Source organism: Silurus aristotelis (genome assembly GCF_946808225.1).
Source record: "Silurus aristotelis genome assembly, chromosome: 27".
NCBI lineage: Eukaryota > Metazoa > Chordata > Actinopteri > Siluriformes > Siluridae > Silurus > Silurus aristotelis.
In genome coordinates, this window is record NC_139600.1 from 6,084,127 (window position 1) to 6,110,972 (window position 26,846).

Here is a 26,846-nt window from a genome sequence, read left to right on the forward strand (position 1 = left end):
AAAAATAAAAAAACACGTTAAAAACTGAAATGCCAAGGTACTAGAAAACTGGAAGCAATCAATATGGGGTAAGAACAAAAAAGAGAGCAAAGAACGAGAAAGGAATTATTAGACGAAGAAAAAGGGCATTGGAAACCTAAAGTAATACATAAATAATTGTGTTTGCAATCAATACATTCTTTTTATTTGCAAAAATAATCCACTCTATGATCCACATTGTGTTTTATCACAAGACATTCCATGTTCAATCCCGATTGTGACTACCTACAGTTTCAAATGTAAATAGATATGACTGTCTGTGTTTGTGTGTGTATGTGTGTATGTATACAGTGTGTTTGTGTGTGTATGCAGACTTACTCATCAAAGACATCCTCTGTGTCCATTCTACGGTAGAATTTGGCAAGTTTTATGGACATGATGATACTAGGGATAAGGAACAAACAGCAGCCACCGAGACCAAACCAGAATGTGTTCTGCAATACACACACACACACACACACACACACACACACACACACACACACACACACACACACACACACACACACACACTTTAGTTTTGTATTTAAAGGTAAACATTTATTTTTTAATTGTTTCATTTAATTATGTCTGATGTGTTTATAGAAACAGTCTGAATATCTCTTATAGTGTAGTGCTTTCTTCTAAATTGCTTAATTATTCGATGTTTTCCTCTTTCTCTCTTAAATACATACAAACATAAACTCTCCGGGAAAAAACTTTTGCATCTGCCAGCGTCTTCAAGGGTGAACATTAGCAGTTTAGTTTTGTGCTGTGTACCCTCACATCCCTTACATGCATGTACACTGTACTGTATTGCACAGAGAAAGCATTGTAACATGTCTTACCACTGAGTCCACTATAAAACTGCAACCAACAATCTCCAGCGAGTCAATGATGTTACTGATGGGTTTGCATTGAGCTACTTCCACCATTAACTGCAGGAAAACACATGTTGCAGCATTAGTAGTTTTCACAACAAAGTTAAGAATATAGTGTACAACAACACCACACACACACACACACACACACACACACACACACTCACCGAAAGCTGAACCCATGTAACATATTGCTTAAGGTATCCCATCAGATTGTTTGTGTATTTATCTGTCTCCTGTTATAGTCATAAGAAATAGAATAGCCATGATTTTGTATGAATATACAGTAAAAAAAAAAGATTTAGAATACATGTTCAGACTTATAGTCTGAAGAAGAGTACAGACTTGTACTGACTTTCAAGCCTGTTTTATTTTATTCATTTCGTTTAATTTAACACACATTTGCCATACATACTGATTAAATATTTATCTACTTCAAATGGAAGATTAAATAGAGCTAAGAATATCTTACAATATCATATTCACTGTTTAGTGATCATGGGATTCATAATTGTAAAAGTAAACATAATTGGAGACCTAAACTGGCAACTTAATTCCAAGCAATAGAACTGTAATTATAAGTTCACTGTATTACATGGTGGACAGTAACAAAGTATATGTAATTTGTTACTGTTCTTAAAAGTAGCTTTTTTGGAAATTTTTCATCCCTTTTTTTTTATGTAAATAAAAACTCTACTGTTCAAACACGCAGCAAGCCACCAATCAGGAAAGAGCATGCTCTGTTTTACACTTGTTTTGATCATCATTTGGTGGTATCTACTTCTTACCAACATACAGTTCAGCATCAATTCAACAGCAAGCAGAACATTGTGAGAGTAATAATACAAATCATACAATATAATAATGTTATTTCATTGGGTTTTGAAGAAAATTGTTTAGCTTTAAGGTATTCTACTAATGATAATTTTAATAAATATCTGTGTTTGACTAATTAATAATTCTATTATCAGATTGGTGTGCTAAGAGTAACATATTTTCACATAAACTAAGTTGATTTAGCAAGAGGCTTGTGACTAAAATTATAATAGGAACATTATAGCCATAATAAATCATAGTACTTTGGATACATTAGTAAAAGAAAAAGTGCTTCTGTACTTTTACTTAGGTGAAAGTTTAAAGGGTTATTTTTACATTTACTGGAGTAATATTTTGCATAGTGTGTCAGTACTTTAACTCAAGTACATGATTTGTGTACCGTATTTTTCGGACTATAAGCCGCTACTTTTTTCCCACACTTAAACAATGAAGCAGATAATTTATGGATTTTTCCTGGGTTTTTCCCGGTTTAACAAGCTTCATGCCAAAAAACTGAGCCCCATAACATTAGACCAATGAAACTGCCGAACGGGTTCAGGTGAACCAATAAAACTCTTTATATTAAATCAGATGCGCTCCCACTGATGTTATTGTGATTTGTGGTGATATTGTGATTTGTGGTGAGAGTAGTGAGCAGGTTGAGAAGAGCCTGGAGAGGTGGAGGTATGCGCTGGAGAAAAGGGGATTGAAAGTCAGTAGGAGTAAAACAGAGTACATGTGTGTGAATGAGAGGGAGGGCAGTGGAGTGGTGCGGTTGCAGGGAGAAAAGGTGGAGAAGGTGGAGGAGTTCAGGTACCTGGGGTCAACAGTGCAAAGTAATGGAGAGTGTGTTAGGGAAGTGAGGAAAAGAGTGCAGTAGGGTGGAGTGGGTGGAGAAGAGTGATAGCAGGAGTGATTTGTGATAGTAGTGTAGGGAAAGTTTATAGGACTGTGGTGAGACCTGCGATGTTGTATGGATTAGAGACAGTGGCATTGACTAAAAGACAGGAGGCAGAGCTGAAGGTAGCAGAGCTGAAGTTGTTAAGATTTTTGTTGGGAGTGATGAGGATGGACAAGATTAGAAATTAGTTTATTTAAGGGCAAGCCCATGAAGGACGTTTTGGTGACAAGGTGAGGGAAGCGAGATTGAGATGTTTTGGACATGTGCACAGGAGGGACATGAGATATATTGGTAGAAGAATGCTGAGGATGGAGCAACCAGGAAGGAGGAAAAGAGGAAGGCCAAGGAGGAGGTTCATGGATGTGGTGAGGGAAGACATGCAGGTAGTTGGTGTAAAAGAGGCAAATGTAGAGGACAGGGTGGTATGGAGACAGATGATCCGCTGTGGCGACCCCTAATGGGAGCAGCCGAAAGAAGAAGAAGAAGAAGATGCGCTCCCACTGAATCGGGCCGCACCACATCATAAATATGGATGAGGTTCCTCTGATGTTTGACCTGCCGCTCACTCGGACTGTCTACAGGAAATGCGAATCATTTGTCACACTGAAAACAACCAGGCATGAAAAAAACGCATTTCACCTGTGTTCTGAGCTGCACGGCATCGGGAGAAAAGCTTCACCGATGGTGATTTTTAAACGCACGACGATGCCAAAAGAAAAACTCTCAAAGAGAAATTGTTGTGAAAGGATGGAGGAAGACAGTGAACAATGACTTTCTTGGTAGGCTACTGTTTAGATACAAACCATGTAACAGCCACTGTCTTTCGTTAAAGCCTGTGTAAAATTCATTAGTTTCAATGTAGGCACCTGCGGATTATAGACAGGTGCGGCGTATTTATGTTCAAAATAAAAAATCTTTGTAAAATTCAGTGGGTGCGACTTATATTTGGGTGCGCTTAATAGTCCGGAAATTATGGTACTTCAACCACCACTATGTGTATTCATAGTCTGAATTATTTGTTCAACTGCATTAGTTGAGAAGATTACACGTTTTTATTTATTTTTAATATGATGAAATCATAAAGGATAGGAACTATGGCAACTTAAATATTAATATAATGGTTGGTGGAATGCAGCATCTATTTTTGGCCCACGGCCCTCATTAAAAGTGTATGTTTGGCCCCTTAAAGGAAAAACTTTGAGCACCTCTGGTCTATTGAGATTATTATAATCCATGAGTGTAATTCATGCTGCTAAATTTCCTAGATTTATTTTTATAGAGGTATAGGAGATTAAGTAAACAGCAAAAAGCATTCATAACAACTGGGACATAAAAATGTAAACTAAGAAAAAAAAAATAGTAAAATGAATAAAACAAATAATAATTTTAAAAAATCAATTAAAAAATCCAAAAGACTCATTTATATTGAAACACATTTATATACTAACTTAATAAAAAATTGTGTACATGTGGCACCCAGCAATTTATTTATTTATGTATTGTGTATGAATGAGTGATACCTTTTTGATTACTTGTGAGGCATTGTTGGCAATGAGATACTCAGCTGCATCAATGGTATTCAGCACATTAGTCACTTTAGTCTGAGATTGAGGCAAAGATAAATAAATGAATTAATAAATAAACAAACCTGAAAACAATACAGGCAAACTTTAAATACATAAGCTCTGAGCTGCGGACTTACAGGAAGGTCATCAACTATGGTCTGTAGTAACCTGATACTTTGACTTAATGTGCTCTGGAAGAGAAATGTAAACATTGCTTGAATAAACAACACACACACACACACACACACACACACACACACACACACACACACACACACACACACACACGCACACACACACACACCACACACACACACACACACACACACACACTTACACAAGACTCCAACAAATAAATCTCATGCCACAAATCAACCCTAATGTTCTGTTCACACCAAAAAGCCAAATTTTGCATTTATTTTGCTGAAACAGATTTTCCATCATGCAATAAACTGTAGTCAGTCTGGTTCTACAACACTTCACCTTTTAGCACTCAGTACTCTGTCTCACCTTAGTATTAACAACTGTCCTCAAAGACTCTTCAGAAAAACACTCCTTGCAGCAATACACTGTTCATAAGCAGAGGTGGGAAGTAACAAAGTACAAAAGACTTTGTTACTGTACTTAAGTAGATCTTTCTGGTTTTAGTACTTTACTTTCACTCATAATTAACAAAGCTAACAATGAGCAAGGCATTAAGCAACAAGAAGTATCGGGCTAATGTGGAGGAGACAGAGGGAGTCAGAAATGAAAACATGACAGAGAACAGAGACATTCATGATCACCTGATCATCATCACCTTTGTGTTCTTTATGGTGGATGTTTAGCCTGAATACATTTATTAGGGAACAAAATTTGAAATTCGTTTTGTAATAATATATTAATTGGGACTGTCAAAATAAACGCTTTAATAACTTTTAACACAATTTTTTTTGGTCTATTTTTTCTACAAATTTTAATAAATAAATATAAAAGAGGTAAAATTAAAACCTTTAATGCAACATATGTTTATTCATGACATCCTTTCTTTACTCAGATATAAAAAATAAATAAATAAACACTCCAGAAATTTTTTTTTTAATCAGTGAACATTTGTTTTACTGATGCACTAAGTCTCAAATCAAGCACCAAAATCTGCCATGATTTACACATCTGGCATTTAACCCTTTACGGTCGACAAACCCGCCAGCAAGTTTTGTGGCCTTTTTTTCCTCATAAGGCAGAACTTAAATTACTCTCACTTTTTTTTATCTTATAAATAAACAATAATCATTTGAATCTGTAAAGGGTCTACTTTTATTTGTATATACTCATAATAACAAAACACTGTGCTTTTGTAAAATAAAGAAAACAGACAGGGGGGTTCTCTGTCTCTCTGTCATCTCTTTTCACAGATACATATAAAACACCCTGAATCTCAGTGAATACTTGACCCACATACATAACTATATGAATATAAAGCTTGAAATGTCTTTTTGATAAACCAATTCACAGAGAAAACAAATATTCTCTGATTATGTAATCTGTATTGAAAGTTACAAGAGATAGAGTTTTTCCGGTATCACCTCATTATTCGTTTGTGTGGAAACATAATAAAGGTTCCTTTTGGTGTCCTGATGATTTATGCAAATTAAAACAACAATCACTTTAAAACATTTACAAGAATATTTTGTCTTCATGCTCTATGTTGCATATGGTTTTACTAATAATAAACATACATTTGCATAAATCATCTATATTTGCCTATGCCCATGTTGATTTGAGTATTGAAAACTTTAAATGTATTAATTTAGGGTACATTTGAAACAGATAAAAATGTGCGATTTAGTTGGCACTAATTGTAAGTAAACAATGATGCGATTAATCGCGATTAAATATTTGAATGACAGTTTTTGCCCATTGCTTGCACACTAAATCTAAATCTGCTTGGACCAAAGCCTAAACGTCTAGCCTAAACTTCCTAAACTACCGACATCCTAAAATACCTAAACTTCTTGTAGCATATGCTTAAACACAGTGTAACCATAGCTTAAACACATTGTCAACTTTGCACTTTGTTAGCAATTCTGTAGCACATTTATTGCGAAACACTACACACGTTTTCTTACATTAGACACAAAAACTAAATCACCTGTTATCATTGGGAAAACACTCTTTTCAAAATGCAAAACTCATCTGGCAATTATAGGCACTTACATACACACCTGAAAACACTTGTACAGAAAACAGAACACCAATCGGTCTGAGACTGAGCACTACAAATAGGCCTCAGGTAAGACATTCTGAGAACTTTGCAAGCATGGAGGCAATGCGAGTAAGAGTAAGAGGAGGACAAAGAAAGAGAGGAGTTGGACATGGACGTGGAAGAGGACAAAGACGAGGACCAGTGCGGAGACGTGTATCGGGTGACATCAGGGCTACTCTGGTGGACCATGTCATAAATCATGGCTTATCCATGAGGGAGGCTGGGCAAAGAGTCCACCCTAACCTCAGTAGCTACACAGTAGCATCGATAATAAGAACATTCCGACTGGAGAACAGGTATATCTTCATGTTTCTGCTCCAGACTGTACCTACTGTATGTGTCACATGATTCCGTTTCATATTACAGTATTACTGTAAAGTACTATTCAAAAATAAGTAGTGCTGTGAAGTATATGTAAAGGAGTATCATTGTGATGTTACAGTACTGTGTACAGTTTGAAAGTATGTGAAAAAGAACCTAACCAATGACATCTTGTGGTGGCATTTTTTACAGAATGGTTGGGCTACCTCCTCAAGGTGGAAAGGAACGTCTCTTTACTCAAGAACAAGAGCTTGCCATCGTTCAAATGGTGCAAGAAAATAACGCAATCCGACTTTGTGAGTTGCAACAGCGCATAATTGCAGATAGAATGGTATTCAACAATATCAACAGGGTCAGCATTTCTACACTAAGTCGCATCCTACAGAAACATAACTTCAGAATAAAGCAGCTGTACAGGGTGCCATTTGAGAGGAACAGTGGGTCAAGGATCTGCGCCATGATTATGTGCAGGTATGTGTCACTTTACTTTACATACTACAGTGAGGAAAATAAGTATTTGAACACCCTGCTATTTTGCAAGTTCTCTCACTTAGAAATCATGGAGGGGTCTGAAATTGTCATCTTAGGTGCATGTCCACTGTGAGAGACATAATCTAAAAAAAAAAAAAATCCAGAAATCACAATATATGATTTTTAAACTATTTATTTGTATGATACAGCTGCAAATAAGTATTTGAACACCTGTCTATCAGCTAGAATTCTGACCCTCAAAGACCTGTTAGTCTGCCTTTAAAATGTCCACCTCCACTACATTTATTATCCTAAATTAGATGCACCTGTTTGAGGTCGTTAGCTGCATAAAGACACCTGTCCACCCCATACAATCAGTAAGAATCCAACTACTAACATGGCCAAAACCAAAGAGCTGTCCAAAGACACTAGAGACAAAATGGTACACCTCCACAAGGCTGGAAAGGGCTACAGGGAAATTGCCAAGCAGCTTGGTGAAAAAAGGTCCACTGTTGGAGCAATCATTAGAAAATGGAAGAAGCTAAACACGACTGTCAATCTCTCTCGGACTGGGGCTCCATGCAAGATCTCACCTCGTGGGGTCTCAATGATCCCAAGGAAGGTGAGAAATCAGCCCAGAACTACACAGGAGGAGCTGGTCAATGACCTGAAAAGAGCTGGGACCACCGTTTCCAAGGTTACTGTTGGTAATACACTAAGACGTCATGGTTTGAAATAATGCATGGCACGGAAGTTTCCCCTGCTTAAACCAGCACATGTCCAGGCACGTCTTAAGTTTGCCAATGACTATTTGGATGATCCAGAGGAGTCATGGGAGAAAGTCATGTGGTCAGATGAGACAAAAATAGAACTTTTGGGTCATAATTCCACTAAACGTGTTTGGAGGAAGAAGATTGATGAGTACCATCTTGAAAACACCATCCCTACTGTAAAGCATGGGGGTGGTAGCATCATGCTTTGGGGGTGTTTTTCTGCACATGGGACAGGGCGACTGCACTGTATTAAGAAGAGGATGCCTGGGGCCATGTATTGCGAGATTTTGGGTAACAACCTCCTTCCCTCAGTTAGAGCATTGAAGATGGGTCGAGGCTGGGTCTTCCAACATGACAATGACCCGAAGCACACAGCCAGGATAACCAAGGAGTGGCTCTGTAAGAAGCATATCAAGGTTCTGGCGTGGCCTAACCAGTCTCCAGACCTAAACCCAATAGAGAATCTTTGGAGGGAGCTCAAACTCCGTGTTTCTCAGCAACAGGCAAGAAACCTGACTGATCTAGAGAAGATCTGTGTGGAGGAGTGGGCCAAAATTCCTCCTGCAGTGTGTGCAAACCTGGTGAAAAACTACAGGAAACGTTTGACCTCTGTAATTGCAAACAAAGGCTACTGTACCAAATATTAACATTGACTTTCTTAGGTGTTCAAATACTTATTTGCAGCTGTATCATACAAATAAATAGTTAAAAAGATCATACATTGTGATTTCTGGATTTTTTTTTTAGATTATGTCTCTCACAGTGGACATGCACCTACGATGACAATTTTAGACCCCTCTATGATTTCTAAGTGGGAGAACTTGCAAAATAGCAGGGTGTTCAAATACTTATTTTCCTCACTGTATATATTGTGATGTGGGAATGAGGGTTTATGCTGCCACCTGCTTTGTCTGTATCTTGTAGTTTTTGTCTATACTAACCCAACCCAGCCCCTACTTGTGTAAAAATGTAGACATTGTAGTTACTGTATGTGTTTTCAGTAACACTATTCAATATTTTCTGTTACAGACAGTTTTGGATTTTGATGCCGCCGAACAGCCACATGAGTTCATCTATGTGGATGAGGCAGGCTTTAATCTGGCCAAAACCAGGCGTCGAGTCCGTAACATAGTTGGACAAAGGGCTGTTGTAAATGCCCCTGGGCAACGTGGGGAAAATATCACCTTGTGTGCTGCAATTAGTGTCCAAGGAGTCCTGCATCATCATGGCACTCTAGGTCCCTACAATACAGGACAGATCATTGTATTTCTAGATGCACTACATGCAGTTGTGCAGGACAAACCACAGCAGCCCAGGTTTGTTGTCATCTGGGATAATGTTAGTTTCCACCAGGCTGCTCTGGTCCAAGATTGGTTCACCAACCATAACAATTTTACCCTTTTATACCTGCCCCCTTACAGCCCCTTTCTAAATGCAATCAAGGAATTATTTTCAGCATGGCGGTGGAAAGTCTATGATCGGCAACCACACGCCCGCATGCCTCTTCTGCAAGCAATGAAAGAGGCATGTGGAGACATTGAGGTGGGATCTATCCAAAGGTGGATTAGGCACACAAGACCATATTTTCCCCGATGCCTAGCCCGCGAGGACATCGCCTGTGATGTCGACGAGGTCTTGTGGCCAGATCTGAACAGAAGGCGGGATCCATAAGACCCCCCCAGGCCCCCAGCAGTTTATCCAGTATTTGTTTTGTTTTTTACTTTTGTTTTGTTGCTAAATGTAATGACTTGTGATTCTATTTTTCTTTATTTTTTTAAGAATGTTTTTTTTTGCAAAAACTCTTGTTTGATTACTGAATACATTTAAACAAATCAATCTTTAAATAAATCTACTTTTGAGTTTTACAAAAGACTGAGTCTAAGAAAATTACAATATAAATAAAAACACAAAGACTGCAGTGTTTTATATAAAGCGCATCAGTGTGTTGCTGGTGATATAAAAGAGTAATTCAAATGGTGCTTGTGTGTATGGTTTTGTTACAAGAATTTCATTTTTAGAAAGTTTTGAATGCAATGTTTAATTTTGGCATAGATGTGAGTTGTTAATCTCCATGTGCTATGTCTGATTGGCTTGTGTGTAGAGTTTTGACATAATGAGCCAAATTTTGCAAAAAGTGTGTAAGCAATAGGCAAAAACTGTAATTGACAGCCCTAATATAAATATGATGAGGTCCTGTTTACCAGAGTGAAACTAAAACAGATAGTAGTAATAGCTACTTTTTACTTAAGTACTGCACATGTCAGAGCCGAACTTCTTTACTTTAATTGAGTAAAAAGGTATAGTCAGTTCTGCAACTTTTATCAGAGTACTTAAAACATGAATATCCGTAAGTGACGGTGTATGTACTTTTGCCACCTCTGTTCATTGGTCTGTTACCTTGTTAAAGGTATCAAAAGTATTTTACAGTCATTGTTTTTTCCCTTGGCTCCTTTCTTATTGATGTTATTGTCATTCTTATTATTATCATTGGTTATCAATAGGTCCTAGGCAGTTTTATTATGTAGTTGTTTTTGTAGTTTATTCACTTGACATCCAGGGTAATTTACAGTTTTTACCAATTGCTCACACACGTTTTCAAAACCAAGTCTCCTTTTTTCAAAACTCTACACACAATTCTCAAAACTGTACACACAAAATGCAAAATAGCTCACATTTATTCATTCATTCATTTTCTCCCGTTTATCCGTAATTCGGGTCACGGGAGCAGCAGTCTAAGCAGATTCCCCAGACACTTCTCCGTGTCCAGGGATCGGGCTGTCAAGGCCCCCGCCTTCGACTGCTGCCCAATCCTCACAGCACCGTCCCTTACGGTCCCTCCTGCAGGTGGTGAGCCCACGGGAAGGCGGCCCCACGTCACTCCGACGTCACGGACCTTGATATTTCCCTCGTAAGGGACCCCCTGTGCATAGAGGGTTAAGGGCCTTGCTCAAGGGCCCAACATAGCTCACATCTACTTTTAAAATGCAACACTGCATTCAAAATGCCATAAACACATGTCAGATTGAAGCTTTTGCATCAAATGGCAAACACCTCTTTCATAATAATACATTTCTGGATATACCATGTAAACACTGCTGTTCTAGATCTAAAGCTCTTTGGTCTTTCATAGGCTTATATCTACATTTCAATACAATGTTCTACAGTAAAAGTAATCTGCTGAGAGGGGTAACAAGTACACCGGAAATGGCAATGCAATGTAAAAACAGAAAATATGTATTAGGCCAATAATTACTGTTGTATACATTAGCATACAACAAAACAATAAACATAAAAAACAAAATTATATTCTTTACAGTAGAATACAGTAAATTGTGTGTGGGGACCAGGTCAGCAATTGGCAGGGGGGAGGGGGGGTGCAATCCCCAGTGCTAAGCTTCATCTCTTCTCCGAGCTGGGTCTGGCCACAATACTTCGTCCACATCACAAGCTACGTGCAAATGTGTCTGTGTAACCTGGTGACTAAGTGTAGCATTTTGATTGGTTGTGTTTGGAAAAGGAAAGCAAGTCACTTCCTGATAGATCTTTGTGTTTTAGGTATAGAATTGTGTGTAGTGTTTTGAAAAAAGTGTTTTATGCAAGGTCTTTATGCGAGTCTAAGGCTGAGAAATAGCTTATGGTTTTGAAGATTTGTCATGTAGTTTTGCACTTTGAGTGTGAGGTTTCAAAACTCGTGTGACATGAAAAGATTTCGTGTGTAAGCAATTGGTAAAAACTGTAATTATTTCCAGCTGACTGCTCAACCTAGTAACCCACCTGAGAATAATATCAACATAACCGTCAACTCCCTGCTGTTTTTCACAACAAATGTTACATTTAGAGAACTTTTAAAGTAAAAAAAAATTGCAAAGAATTATCTTGCTTAGTTCACTGTTTATCCACACAAGTTTCAAACATTGATTATCTTTCTGCTGACTGAACAGCATAAGTGCAGGCACAAGAGTATATGAGAAGAAGGAAATGTTATGATATAAACAATTGTGGAACAATCCACACACTGACAAATTGGTGGTATATACAGAGACTCCTTATCTTCAAACTAGCTGATTACCTTCTTAATCAGATCAGACAAATGTCTACATCTAATCATTGGCATATAGTCAATCACTCACATCTATAATTCATTCATTGCCAAACCTCAAGCCTTTCAAGAACTGTCGGTGTTAAAATACACCCCTGTTTCTGTGAAAGCGGGCTCAATAAAAATCTTCCAGTAGTTACTAGGTGGTTCCAGTGCAGTGGCAAGCTACAACTATCAACTGTCAATCAAAGAGCAACTTGGGGTTAATTCCATAAAATTGATTATATTTAAGATATTTGGCAGACACCTTTATGCAAGCAACTTACAATTATATAATTTATACAACTGAGCAGTTGAGGGTTAAAAGCCTGGCTAAAGGGCCCCAAGTGGCAGCTTGGTGGAGATTGGATTTGAAATAACAAACTTCTTTAAGGCTTCACCGCTCTGAATCTGTGGTTACAGATGATGTAAACTAAGTACACTAAGTACATAAGATCCAGAATGAGAACAGAACATAAGGATTATTTGCACCAATAATTAGTCACATATTGTACAGTTTATGCTACTCACAACTTTACAGCTGGGTAAAGAGAAATTTGGTTCTCTCATGAGACCAACACATTAAAATCAAACAAAAAACAATACTTCACAAATGAGATCAATCACAGTTCCTAAACCCCTGGCTTACCCGGGCTCTGACAAATTTCTTTAATTGCATTATAAAAAGAGGAAGCATGAAATAAAAACAAGGTACAGGTCAGTTATCAGTATGAATTGAATGTTATTGTGCTTATTTTTTTTACAAAGTATATGTGGGATTACCATGGCTTGCTCCATGGGCAAAACTTGTTCTTTATGGATTTGTCTGATACTGCTAGCATGGCCCTTTAGAGCATTTCCAAGAGCACCACGTGGCTGGAAGGGTAAAAGAAATAAGAAGTTATAGTCATGGTAGAATGATGTGCTATAGTCATTGTGCGACTGATGCGCACGAGAGACATGGACACAGGGTTTAAAAGTATTTTTTTAAATAACCTTTACAGCTAAAGTTATCATATTCATATCATCATGGAGACAAATGCAGATAATCTGATGGCCACAAAAAAGTATAAATTTGACAAAGTTTGAATCTCTTTTAAAAATTCCTCTCTTCACACCCTAATGCCCGAGTCCGTTTCCTGACTCGGTTGTGCACGTGTGTGTGTGCATGTGCATGTGTGCCAGAGGTGGGATGTAATGAAGTACAAATACTTAATTACTGTACTTACCGTAATTTCTGGACTATAAAGCACAACTTATATAAGCCGCACCCACTGAATTTGACAAAGATTTTTATTTTTAACATAAATAAGCTGCACCTGTCTATAAGCCTGTCTACACTGAAACTAATAAACATTACACAGGCTTTAACGAAAGACACTAAATGCAATATGTTGCGCTTCTATTAGGAGCATAGCGGTATTTTGGGAATAGCATGCATTCTTCCGGTATTACTGCGTGTATGTGTGCGTGTGAGACTGAGGATTATGTCCTTATTATTTCTGATGCTCATTTCTAAGTTTCTTTGACTAACCCATAACGCTGTTGCCAAGAAAAATAAAAAAGCACGAGTTTTGGAAACCTGTCTGTGCTTATATGATTTCTGTTGTAACTGGAGTTAGTGAGCTCTCCCTTCACCCAGACTCAACACGTTACAACGGCTTGTATCTAAACAGTAGCCGACCAAGTTAGTCATTGTTCACTGTCTTCCTCCTTCCTTTCACAACTACAGTGGTACCTTGACCTACGAGTGCATTAATGTACAAGTTTTCCGAGGTACGAGCGGTCACTCGGTCGTTTTTTTTGTTACGCGAGCAAAAAATTGAGGTACGAGCTCAAGACGCCGCTTCTAGATGGCGAAGAGAAGCCAGAAAGCGAAGATTGTGATGAAAATTAACATAAGCAAAGTAGAAAAAGTAAAAATTTTAAAGTGTAGGGATACGTCGTGTACAGGAGTGATAGTAAAAAACGAGTTTTCCCTCCGCCTCCGCTTATCACCTCTACCCCCCCTCCACACACACACAAACACACACACACCCCACCGGCGTTTTCGTTAGCTCAAGTCGTCTCATCTCCAAGGAAAATACACTGAATAAAACCTTATTATATCTTTACATACCCTTTCTATTATGTTTTTATACAAGATTTGTTATTTAGAAATTTATTTTCCAATTTAATAAAATAAAACATAAAAACGGGGTGTCATTTTGAGAGTTGGAACGGATTCATGCCATTTTAAGTATTTTTAATATGGAAAACTGATTTGATGTGCGAGCAAATTGAGATATGAGCTCGACCACGGAACGAATTAAACTCTAGGTCAAGGTACCACTGTATTTCTCTGGGGAGTTTATCTTTTGTCATCGTCGTGTTCCACCGGTGGAAGATTTTTCTCCCGATGCCGTGCAGCTCAGAACACAGGTGAGGTGTGTTATATTGTTTCCGTTCTGAAATTTTATTGGTCTAATGTTATGTCGCTCAGTTTTTTGGCTTGACGTTTATAAAACCGGGAAAAACCCAGGAAAAATCCATAAATTAGCCGCTTCGTTGTTCAAAACGTGGGAAAAAAGTAGCGGCTTATAGTCCGAAAAATATGGTAAGTAGATTTTTCTGGTATCAGTACTTTACTTCAATATTTATTTTTCGGACATTTACTTTTACTCATTACATTTTTTACACAAATATCTGTTCTTTCTACGTCTAACATTTTCAAAACAGTATTGTTACATTATTTTTAAATATTAATTTGGTAAAACGGCAATATTTTTTATTTTCACTGCGTGCCAATTTCAGCCCATCAACCTATTTCCTGTCATTGCATGGCTTTTTCAATCCGCTGGTGTCTATTGTCCTGGCTCTCACTCACCACAGACGTAGACTAGTATATGAAGCTCACAATGAGCAGTCAGAAGGCAGTCAGAAGTCTGGGGCTAACATGGATGAGACAGAGGGAGTCAGCGATATAAACATGACTGAGAACAGAAACATTCCTGATCATCATCATCATCATCTTTTCTCTGTTTGTGTTCTATATGTTTTGTATATATAGTTGTGTATATATATATATATATATATATATATATATATATATATATATATATATATATATATATATATATATATATATATATTAGGGCTGTCAAAATTCATACGCAATACACTTTTTAACTGCACTACATTTTATTAATGCAGCAACGAAAAAACGAACTTAAATTACTGCCTTTTTTATTGTACAGATAAGAGCAATACATCATTTGAATATGTAAAGGATCTACTTTTATTGTATACACTCATAATAACAACAAAAATGCTGTGCTTTTGTAAAAGAAAGTAAACACGCAGGGTGCGCTTCTGCCGTGTCATTAACACACACATAAATAAAACAACCTGAATCTCAGTAAATACTTACCTCACAGACATAATAAATATATGAATAGAAAACTCAAAATGTATTTTACATTAAAGAGTTCACATCGAAAACAAATATTCTTTGATTATGTAATTGGTATGAAAGTTAGAAGAGGTACAGTTGCTTTGGTATCACTTCATTAACTGTCCATGTGGAAACATAGCAAAGGTATGAACCACCATAATTACTTTAAAACATTTACAATAATTTTTTGTCTTCATGCTCTATGTTGAGTTTCGTTAACTAATAATAAGCATCCATATTTCTTCATGTCCATGTTGCTTAGAGTATTAAAAACATGAAGTATTTATATATGGTACATTTATAACAGATAGAAATGTGCGATCAGGTTGCGATTAAATATTTTAATCGATTGACAGCCCTAATATTAATATGATGTGACAACCAGTCTCCAGCGTAACACTAAAACAGGTAGTAATAATGGCTACTTATTACTTAACTTTAATTTAATTTGAGTAAAATAGTGTAGTGTACTTCAACTTTTACCTGAGTAATTTAAAACATCCTAAAAAAATCCTTCTACTTAAGTGAAGGATGTGTATATTTTCCCACCTCTCATGTGTGCATGCATGTGTTGGTAATCATTATAAATAGGGCCTTGTCTGGCTCAGATGAAGGCCATCATAATTCCCCGAAAAATTTCAAAATCGTAAATGGTGTATAAAATTGGTCATGAATGCACACAATACGCTTCTGTTAATTAGAATATGTTTAAATTAAATCATATACCAAGTAAATTAAATTAATTTTAAATTACACGTGTATTACAAATGCATGTCAGTATAGTATGTTTTACTTTGTGCTAGTAAAGCCTATGCAGAATGTAGTACTATAGTTTGAGTGTTGAACACCTTGAATGTTCATCAATTTAGACATTAAACATATTTACAGTTCGTTTTCCTTAAATTGGCTAAAATCTATTGTGTAAATATTAGTGAATTGTAAATTATAAAATTGTTATTTTGTCAATCCTTTAATACCTTGTGGAAAAAAGACCACCGTGTGGACCACCTCTGACCAGATTTTTTTTGGTTGTGAATCATTCTCAGCAGTATCTTTAATATAGTCTTTCATTTGTGATGCTGCGGGAATTTTAAAAACATTGCCATTGCTGCATTAAAGAACCGTCCACTAAACCTAAAAGATTTAACCTAATAAACAGCCAGAACATAATTAACATGGAATACTATCAGTTATAGTCTCTAGTAGTAACTGTATAACTGAAATATACATCAGAGAGTGTGTTTTTTTAGGTGTATCATTTGGGGAGGGTTGCATGAGGAAGGGCATCTAGCGTAAAAACATGTGCCAAATCGAACATGCGGATCATGAATACGGATGATCCGCTGTGGCGACCCCTAATGGGAGAAGCCAAAAGAAAGTATTTAGAACATCTGTTCATTGGTGGTCCTGGTGTAAAAGTGTCATTATTTCTACATGTTGTTATGTTTGCACCCTACAGATAGGGGGTTGTTTGACAATATTTTTTGCTCACCAGATGGTCTGCCTCTGCCTCCAATTCATTGGCAAAGGAGAGAAGATCTTCAACAGTGACCCCTTTATTGACCTGCCAAATAAAAAATAAAAAAACCCACACAAATCATAGCGGGTGGTCAGGAATTCAGGGTTGTCAATACATTTACAAGAAATAAAACAATACTGTTGTGTTCAATGGCAAAAGCACTTTGTTGTGCTAAAGCAATTGTGATGTGTCTGACAGTGGAGTGAGTGCGGATTTCAGACCATCAGACCATAGATCCATTTCTCATTACAGATTTCCGTTAAATCTGTCAACATCCAGACTGACCTGCTCCCAGACTGAAAGCAGGTCTCATCAAAGAAGTGATTCAGAGTTTACAGGGTTTGTAAAGTCTTGCAAAATATTATTGTCATTTGGCCTGATTGTTTAAATTACTACAATGAATTGGTTTTACAGTAGACACATGTATATTGTATTAATACATATTTGCACATGGATCCTTCTTCCCTATCTCGCTCTTGCTGAGTATGTACATGATTTTAGAAAAAAGTAGATATCAGGTTCATCATTATTAAAGCATACTCTACTGGCATAACCACCTTATATAACGCTTATTCTACACAGGGTGTAAGATACTTTTAGATTATTGAGCCTGAAGCTTATCCCAGGGAACTTAGGGCCCAAAGACAAGAACACTTCATACAAAGTAACAGCCAACACTTCATACTAACACAACCAATCATACACTATGGATAATTTTGAAATGACAGTCAGCCTACAATGCAACTGAGGGGGAAAACTAGAGTATCCAAAGAAAACCAGAGCACAGGGAGAACATACAAACTCATATGCCCCTACCAATATGCCCCTACTCATGTGTCATCCTATTCATATTTGATTTACATGTAAATGTGTATATGTTTGTGTGTTGTAGGCACACATTTTTACCTCTGAGAGATAGGACTCGTAGTTGATTTCTCCCAGACCGGCATTAGCAAAATTTATAAGATTGTCTTTTCCTTCTTCAGCTAACAGGATTATTCTTTCCAAGTCCACATTCACCGCCTTAAATATCTCTGCCAGATCATGATTGTTCTGTAAAGCATATATGCAATTTTGTACATATTGTTCAAGATTCTTATTTGAAAAAAGATGGAGATAAATCTCACCACAGTTGTGTTAATGAACTGGATGAAGTGGAATTGGTTCTCCAGTTGTAGTGCAGAATATATGCCATTATTCTCATAACAATCACTGAGAAATAGAATATAAATGAAAACATAAATTATTTCTAGAATAGTATTTTTCTTTATCAAATGTAATATAATTTATTTTCTGCAAATAAAACAACAGCCAATAATTAAATTGTGAGCAAGCTCTATGAGTACTTTAAACACTTTCTATATTTGAAAGTATGATGTGATACTAAGTGATACTAAGTACCCACATTCTAGTGAACGTGGACAGATACATACATTTTAAATAAAATTTATAAACAGACTTGTTTACTTGCACACACAAACACACACACACACACACACATGCACACACTTGTACAGGCTGCCGATGGTAAGATCAATGTTGGGGTTTTGAAACAGCATTCCTGGAAGGACGTTCTTTTTGCCAGGATGGACAATGTACGGTGCATCTATGATCTATATAGAACAAAAAGAAAACATTTGTTGAACAGCTGCCAAACTGCTTTTGAGTTTGTTTGGGGTTTGAAAATTTTTTTTGATGTTCTTTAGGCGCAAATAAATATACCTGTACTCTATCTTCCTCAAATCAGTAAATTTTTTTCCATATCTTTACAAAGCTAACATGAATATCTCTTTCTCTCTCTCTCTCTCTCTCTCTCTCTCTCTCTCTCTCTCTCTCTCTCTCTCTCTCTCTCTCTTTCTCTCTCTCTCACACACACACACACACACACACACACACACACACAGCGAAATGTATGTTGTCACATATAGATAAACAATATTATGTTATATAGTTTGTTTGATTATTTATTTTTTTTTTATTTCACCTTAAACAGTTGTCTGCTGGCGAGAGGCTCACACACAAGCTTTTCCACATTTCCTCCAGTAACAAATGTGGTGACCACAACTCCCATCAGCACCCATGAAAACATGAAGCTAAATCCAACACCTCTGACGTTTCAGAGAGAAAAATATTACAAACATTACAAAGATCAAGGAGAATTCAGCCTATCAAAATTTGTATAACTTCTCAATTCGCTACCTTACCTGCTAGGATTACAACTAATTTAACTAGACTAAAGTTAGTCTAGCATTACATAGCTAGTAATGTCATAATTAAACAGACATTATGATTTTATAATCAGGAAGCAGTTCACAGATACTGATACACACAGCTTTGGCTCTCAACTTATAAAATTGTGAACATATATACAGAAGCTTTAAAAACAAATGCTGTACATTGCATACATTTAACTCTAATGAGGTGACTTTTCTCTCTTGCTAATAAAATGATCTAAAAAGAGAATGAACAACTAATACTTGCTTAAATTGGAATTCATATGGTATGCTGATGACACACAGCTGTATATTTCAGCAAAGCCAGATGAGAGAGATCAGCATAACAGTGTTGAGAAGTGTGTAAAGGACATTAGACAGTGGATGCTCAATAACTTTCTTCTGCTCAACTCAGATAAGACGGAAGTACTATTACTAGGACCACATGCAGCTAGAAGTAAACTTTCCGATTACGCAGCATCTCTGGATGGTGTTTCTGTTTCAGCGTGTGCGGCTGTCAAAGACCTTGGTGTGATTATTGACCCGAGTCTTTCCTTTGAGGCTCACGTAAATAATATCACCAGGATTGCCTTCTTTCACCTTAGAAATATTGCTAAAATTAGAAATATGATGTCGTTACAGGATGCAGAAAAACTAGTTCATGCTTTTGTTACTTCTAGATTAGACTACTGTAATGCTTTACTGTCTGGGTGTGCAAATAAGTGCATAAATAAGCTTCAGTTAGTTCAGAATGCAGCAGCAAGAGTCCTCAATAGATCTAAAAAATATGACCACATCACCCCTGTTTTAATCAGTCTACACTGGCTCCCAATTAAATCTTGCATTGATTATAAAATACTACTACTGACGTATAAAGCACTTAACGGTCTCGCACCGCAGTATCTGAGTGAACATCTGTACCAGTATGATCCTCCACGCCTACTTAGATCAAAAGGTGCTGGCTGTCTGTTGGTTCCTCAAATAATGAAGACTACAGCAGGGGGCAGATCTTTCTCTTATAAAGCCCCACAGGTATGGAACAGCCTTCCAACCAGTGTTCGGGACTCAGACACAGTCTCAGTGTTCAAGTCGAGGTTGAAAACGTATTTTTTTTAGTCAAGCCTTTGATCAGTAGATTTCTTTCTTAGGTAAAGGCGCAGATCTGGAGGGAACATGGATATAGAGTGTTTGGTGAACTGGGATATTTGTATGCTGTCGTCCCCTCACATTCACACGTTCACTCAGGTTTGTTGATGGTGGTGTGGTGGGTCGTCTCTTATCCCAGAGATCCCTCATGTCTGTGTTACCTTCTGGTTCTCCCTTTTAGTTATGCTGCCATAGCGAGTCTTGCTGGAGTCCAAACTGCACAGTGATATTAACTTTCATACAACAATAAGGACACTTAATAATCGATATCCTTCTCTTCCTGTCACCCTCTTCTCTCTCTCTCTCTCTCTCTCTCTCTCTCTCTCTCTCTCTCTCTCTCTCTCGGTCGAGTTAAACTTGCTCCTGAGGCTCCAGTGACCACTGTTCCTGCCCCTCTCCCCTCCGTGGATCTTCCCACTTCGTCCAGGTCTGCCTCTGGATAGTGTTCTCTTCGACTAGAGGCCACTCTGTGCAGCTTGGGACGGTTTCTCATCAACACCTTGCGTGGTTCCATGAAATTCCGGAGTAAGAACAGGAGCTTTGAGGATGGATTGGACTGTAGTTAATGTCAACAGTCTCCTACACTGACTCAGGAATACAGTTCACTTCTGATCATCATCACTGTACCCCGCAACATTGTATATCTGCTTCAAATTGACATTCGGTGCAACCCAGATGAGGATGGGTTCCCTCTTGAGTCTGGTTCCTCTCAAGGTTTCTTCCTTATGCCATCTCGGGGAGTTTTTCTTTGCCACAGTTGCTCATCAGGGACAAACGTACTTACAAAGAACATATTTACTTACCACATTACCACATTATCTGTGTAAAGCTGCTTTGAGACAATGTTCATTGTTAAAAGCACTATACAAATAAAAATGAATTGAATTGAATTGAAATTGAATTAACCAAATAATATGTTTTCCTATAGTGAACTGAGAAAGATACTGGGAATCAAAGTGTTGTAGCCATTACACAGACGTACATAACCACATTTACAGATACAATCCCTATTTAATGAGAGAGAAGGAGAAAGTTTTGACTTTAATAATTGAGATGTATTTTAATGCTGAGTCTACTTAAGTATGTTTTCAACAAAATATAGAAAATATCGTTAAAAAAATTAGCTCTTATAGACATTGATGAGAAAATACTACACTGCCTTTTGAGAGGAAGGGAGCTCACACTTACTTCAGCTATAACCCATAAGGCAGTCTTGAGGACAGTGTACTGTACATGCTGCAGTTGCCTGATTCATTGGACTCTTAAATATGTTTACAAAAAATCGGTGCATGAAAATGAATCAAACACTGCAGACACAACTAAATGAAGGGTAATGCCAAAGGTCACATTTGCTCTATCTGGGCTAAAGCTTAAATAAGATGAGGCAAAATAATTTTTATAAGTAAAATTAATTACATTTCTTAGATTATTCAGGTTTCAATTAATGTTAAGAGGCCAAACATATGAATTGAAAATTGTGGCCATCATATAATTCAGTTACATTATATTTGTATAGCACGTTCAACAATAAACATGGTCACAAAGCAGATTTACAGAAATAAGTTGATTTTGAGTGAACATTTTAAATAAATTAATTCCTAAAATATATCCTATTCCAAGATTATGCTTGGCTGGCTAAATTATGGATATAATGTTGAGCAATGTAAGTGGTAAAATGTGCCAGCATTATAATAAAAAAATACTTAAATTATAATACAAATGTAATCATGAAATATAACTGGCAATTCATTTTTTATTGAATATTTATATGTAAACATATATTAATCTTACTTACACCATGAGGAGATTGCCACCTGTGTTGGAGAGGCAGCCCCGTGTTGTAGGAGTGGAGTTCTTGTCATGACCACATATTCCACACATCAAACCCAAAAGGTTAAAAGCCAGGATCAGCACTACCATGCAGCACAACACCACACACCCTATCCACCTAACGAGGGAGAAAGAAACTCAAATTAAGACTGTTATTTTTGTTTTTTTTGGATGGGCATGGCTATATTTCTGTGTGGGATTTCGTACGAATTGTTTTAGTCATATTTTACAAAGTTTTGCTCATATTACAAAAGGTGCCATTCGTGTAAGTTAAACATAATATAATACATATATACATAAGTAAATGTAATAAAATCATAACTGATTATCTAAATAATAAAAATAATAATAATACAATTATAAAAGGTACCTGTTATAATCGAGGCAACAACTACTTTCAATTGGTGTCTTGTTACCTGTAAAAGTCGTACTGGTTAATCTTTGGGTAGAACACTTCAATGTCCTTCTCTACTTCTGTCAGAAACCGAGTGAAGTTCTCCAGTGCTGATTCCACTGGGAACATATTGATGAAATTAATAATCTCAGCTCCTGACTTGTCCAACAAGGCCTTCACTTCTTAAGGATAGTAAAGAAGGAAAGAGAAAAGAAAGAGAGGTGCAGATTTTATGGTAATTTTCATACTTCATTGTTATTTTATATATTTATTTTTATTATTGTTATCACTTTTTAATCAGTAATACCACAGTAAGTGATTAATGTGTACAATATTTCTGAGAGAATTAGTTTTTAGCTTTAGTCTCTACCAGTGCAGGTGCAATGACATTATCTTTGATAGTCATGGACAGGCAATGCCTGGCCAGCCTGGACCATGCTGAATCTGGTTAAAACCTGTTACTCTTATTATTATTAATAATAATAATAATAATAATAATAATAATAATAATAATAATAATAATAAAACATAGATTGAAGGGACTTGCCACCATCATGTTATTAAAATTCAATTTAATTCAATTAATTTTTATTTGTATAGCACTTTTAACAATGAATATTGTCTCAAAGCAGCTTTACACAGAAAATGTGGTGATTAAAAGTGAATCTGTTCTTTATAAGTAAGTTTGTCCCTGTAAAGTGTAAAATGTGTAAAATGTAAAGTTCTAAAAAATGTAAAAGATAATGGTGGCAGATGCGGTAACCGTTTACAAAAATAAAAAGAGAGTTGTTATCTAGGCTGTTAGAAAAGAATATAAAAAGGCTGTGTTTTTGCTGTGACTTCGGACACTTCCATGGAACAGTCTGACTTTGTTTCTGCGGGAATAAAGCCTGATTCTTTGACATCACAACCCTGGATTCTGCACTAAACCTTTTACTTTGGATTGGAGTTTTCAACTTCGATCCTGAATTAGTTTGTTCTTGTTGTAATTAGCCACGGCAATGTGTTTAGGTGTACACATGGTCTTACACATAAAAACGGTACAGGAAAAACATTAATAAACTAAAGTGTTAGTGGAAGTACTAACTTTTAGCAGGATACATGGATTAGCTAAACTGCTTAAAATGTGTGTGATGTGTTTTCACTCTGAAGTTGAATCCTTTCCAAAAACCGCACATCCTATAGCGGTTTATTCTTTTTATTCTGAACTTTGGCAGTTGCAAATTACATTAGTGAAAAGACATATTGCATGTTTACTTGGATCTGTATAAATGTTATATTTGTTTATTTGTTTATAGTCATGTTTTATGTTGTCGAATATGTGTTCCTGCATTCCTGCTGTCACTTTGTCAGGAATCCACCTGCCAGGGCCCCTTCGGCGGCTGTCATGCTACCGCTATCTCTGCCTGCTCACGGCTTTATTACACACACCTGGGACTCGTTAATCACTCATCCCCGGCACCATACATATACCCCTCACTCACATTCACTCTCTGTCCGTTATTGTTCGTTGATATATGCATGACCCTATGCGTTCCGTTCCGTCCGGACTCTATCCTGTAACGGCTGCGCTTTTTTCCCCAAGCGCATCTCGGATCAGCTGCGCTTTTCCCCCGAAGCACATCTCAGACTACTCTCTCTACATCTGCTGTTTGTGTGTTTGTATGACTCTCTTTATTAAACCTGAGTGAGCTGTACTCCGACTTCCACCTCCGTTCATTCGCCCCCTGACACACTTACTGTACATTTGTACATACTGTGTATACTGTCTGAACTGTGTTATAGAAATCAATCAGTACCTTTCAACCAATCACAGTCAGGATTTCAACAGCACCATGGTAAGGTAAAGGGAAAGGAAAGGAAAGGCTAATACTATCTGCGAGAGAGAAAGTGAGAGAAGAGATTTCATCAATGTAAATATAAGTGTACAGAGACAGGAACTTACTGGGCAATGCTGAAGATCAGAAAAGAGTAGTCCAGACAAAAAAGAAAAGAACAGTATTGTATTTTAATTCAGAGAAAGCACAAAGCACAATCTTTATGCAAGTAAGCATGCCTTTTATTCTAAAGCTTACTGACAAGATTCAAGCCCTGTTTTGGAACATTGCCAATCAAACTCACCTACATATGCACCTGGGCACTAGAACACATACTACTTCTGCTTCTTTATATCAAGCATTAACAATTATGTTCTAGTTAGTTCAACATAACCAATTGTAAAGATTGAATATGAAGGTAACATTTCTAGAAGCGTTCTTTTAAATAAAATATATATATATATATATATATGTTTAATGTTACATTAAAAACTTGGTTGCATTCCTTTAATTGCTTATTTAATCTCTTACACACCTGCTCTCAGATGCAAGTATTATATTGACCTCTAACAGATATAAATTATGGATGCATTTGGAAGCAACCAGATTCTATGAGCTGCACATTCACAGATGCCTTACATTTGTTGCCTAAGTTGTAAAAATCTCTTACTGTAGTAGGAAAGGTCTAGTTGAACAAATAGGCAGCAGGGTGGGTATGATGTGAGTCAAATCTAGCAAGGTTTGGTCAAAAGTTTAAAGAAGAAGTAGCAGTAATGTTTTAGCATGCTGTTATAACTTTTTTGCTTTGTTGTCAAACTTGTTGTCCCACTACAGCCAAACCACTAACTTTGCGCATTTTACTTTGAATATTTCCCAGATTTTATGACAAAATCTGTAGGTGCAGTAAAAATCATTTTTGGCAAAAAGAAAAATTGGATGAAAATGTAATAGGTATCATAGTGGGCAATAAACTCACCCTCAACCAGTTTGGGATTCACTGTTTAATTCACAGCCTTATTAACATAAATTTGACACTAATTTGACCTAATTGTGGCACTAAAGTGTTGGTGTCACTTGGCCGAATTTTTTTCAGAATGTGCCAAATTTCACAGTATTTTACCAGGTGGTTCTATGGACTGCAATAGACATCCTAACCAGAAAAAGAAGAAAAAATAAATAATAACAGTAGGGTGACTACACATGGTGTTTAGCCCCCTAAATATAAATATAAATCCTTATAAATTAATTTTACTTACTGGCCACTATGCCTTGTGTCTGTTCACTTACTATCCTGGAAGTATCATTTAAAGCAGAGTAACCCTAAACAAAGACAGAGAGGAAGAGAAAGAGAGAGAGCAAAATGTTGAATAGAATTGAAATGGAAATGCCTTCTTGTATTTATTGTCATGTCCCTTCGTGTAAAAAAGTATCATAACAGTACACAGCAGAGTGACATGTAGGCAAATAATTGGTACACACTAAATACCTTCTGTACAATGTTGCTCAGATCCGTCTCCATCACCGTTTCTAGATTTTCTAACTGAGGCCTGACATCCGGTAGCTTCAACACAAATTGCAGAGGTGGAATGAGTTGTGTATCCAGAAAAACCCATACTGGTATATTTCTTATTAATTTGTACAGTTACTGTTTATGTAATTAAATTATTGTAAATACATTTTTATTCACATCTTCTTTTATGTTTCTTTAGCCAAAATGTCCCAATAAAGCGTGACAAAACAATTTGATTCTGTGTTATAGATCCAAAGGTGATCAAAAGGGCTTTCTATAGCAGGCCACTCAAGACTCTTCCACTCCAACCCATGTAAACCATATCTTCATTGAGTTGGCTTTGTGCACAGGGGTGTTGTCATGCTGGAACATGTTTGAATTTCCTAGTTCAAGTTAAGGGAAAAGTTGATACTATAGCATTCAAAGATATTCAATATAATTATGTGTCTCCAACTTTGTGGTAACAGTGCACTAGGAAGAACCACATTTGGCTGGACAAGAGCAGATTTGAGGTGGACATAAGTGTCAGTGTAACGCAACCATTATATAAATGTAAACGCTGTAAAACCAGAACACTTTGCATATTTGATATAAATAGTGGATGTTGGTAGGTTTATTCAAGTAGGTTCAGTTTACCTCATTAAAGTTGGCACTGACAGCAAGCTGCTCAAGTGAGGCCCGGATGTTGTCGCATCTGTGTGTGGCATTTCCGCTGCGGCAGGCCGGATCATTGAGTGTGTTTGAAAGTGAACTGCGCTCCGAACGTAAAGAACTCTGCAGCTTTCTAGTTGCTTCTTGTAATGTCTCTAGGGATGTGCTGACATTTTCCAAAGCCTCCTTAGTGTCTCGCATTGCTTAACACACAGACGAAAAAACTAATGAAGCACAGCATAAATAAAAAAGATCAACAGAGTG

The 26,846-nt window shown here is 36.9% G+C and overlaps 1 protein-coding gene across 3 annotated transcripts in view; it reads right to left on the reverse strand.

Annotated features, from left to right (window-relative positions):
* prom1b (prominin 1 b) overlaps positions 1-26,846 on the reverse strand; it is a 78,531-nt gene that overhangs the window by 11,374 nt on the left and 40,311 nt on the right. For 2 of the 3 annotated variants that reach the window (XM_083532537.1, XM_083532536.1), the window contains 16 exons: positions 26,568-26,785; positions 25,908-25,982; positions 25,678-25,741; positions 22,627-22,786; positions 22,176-22,328; positions 19,006-19,129; positions 18,531-18,634; positions 18,149-18,233; positions 17,928-18,074; positions 16,995-17,066; positions 12,853-12,945; positions 4,319-4,372; positions 4,137-4,217; positions 1,067-1,135; positions 867-956; positions 358-473 (listed from right to left, as the gene is read on the reverse strand). In XM_083532537.1, coding sequence (XP_083388663.1) covers positions 358-473; positions 867-956; positions 1,067-1,135; positions 4,137-4,217; positions 4,319-4,372; positions 12,853-12,945; positions 16,995-17,066; positions 17,928-18,074; positions 18,149-18,233; positions 18,531-18,634; positions 19,006-19,129; positions 22,176-22,328; positions 22,627-22,786; positions 25,678-25,741; positions 25,908-25,982; positions 26,568-26,785 — 1,705 coding nt within the window. Of the gene's footprint in view, positions 1-357; positions 474-866; positions 957-1,066; positions 1,136-4,136; positions 4,218-4,318; positions 4,373-12,718; positions 12,737-12,852; positions 12,946-16,994; positions 17,067-17,927; positions 18,075-18,148; positions 18,234-18,530; positions 18,635-19,005; positions 19,130-22,175; positions 22,329-22,626; positions 22,787-25,677; positions 25,742-25,907; positions 25,983-26,567; positions 26,786-26,846 lie in introns of all 3 variants that reach the window. The other variant, XM_083532535.1, reaches the window with a different exon arrangement.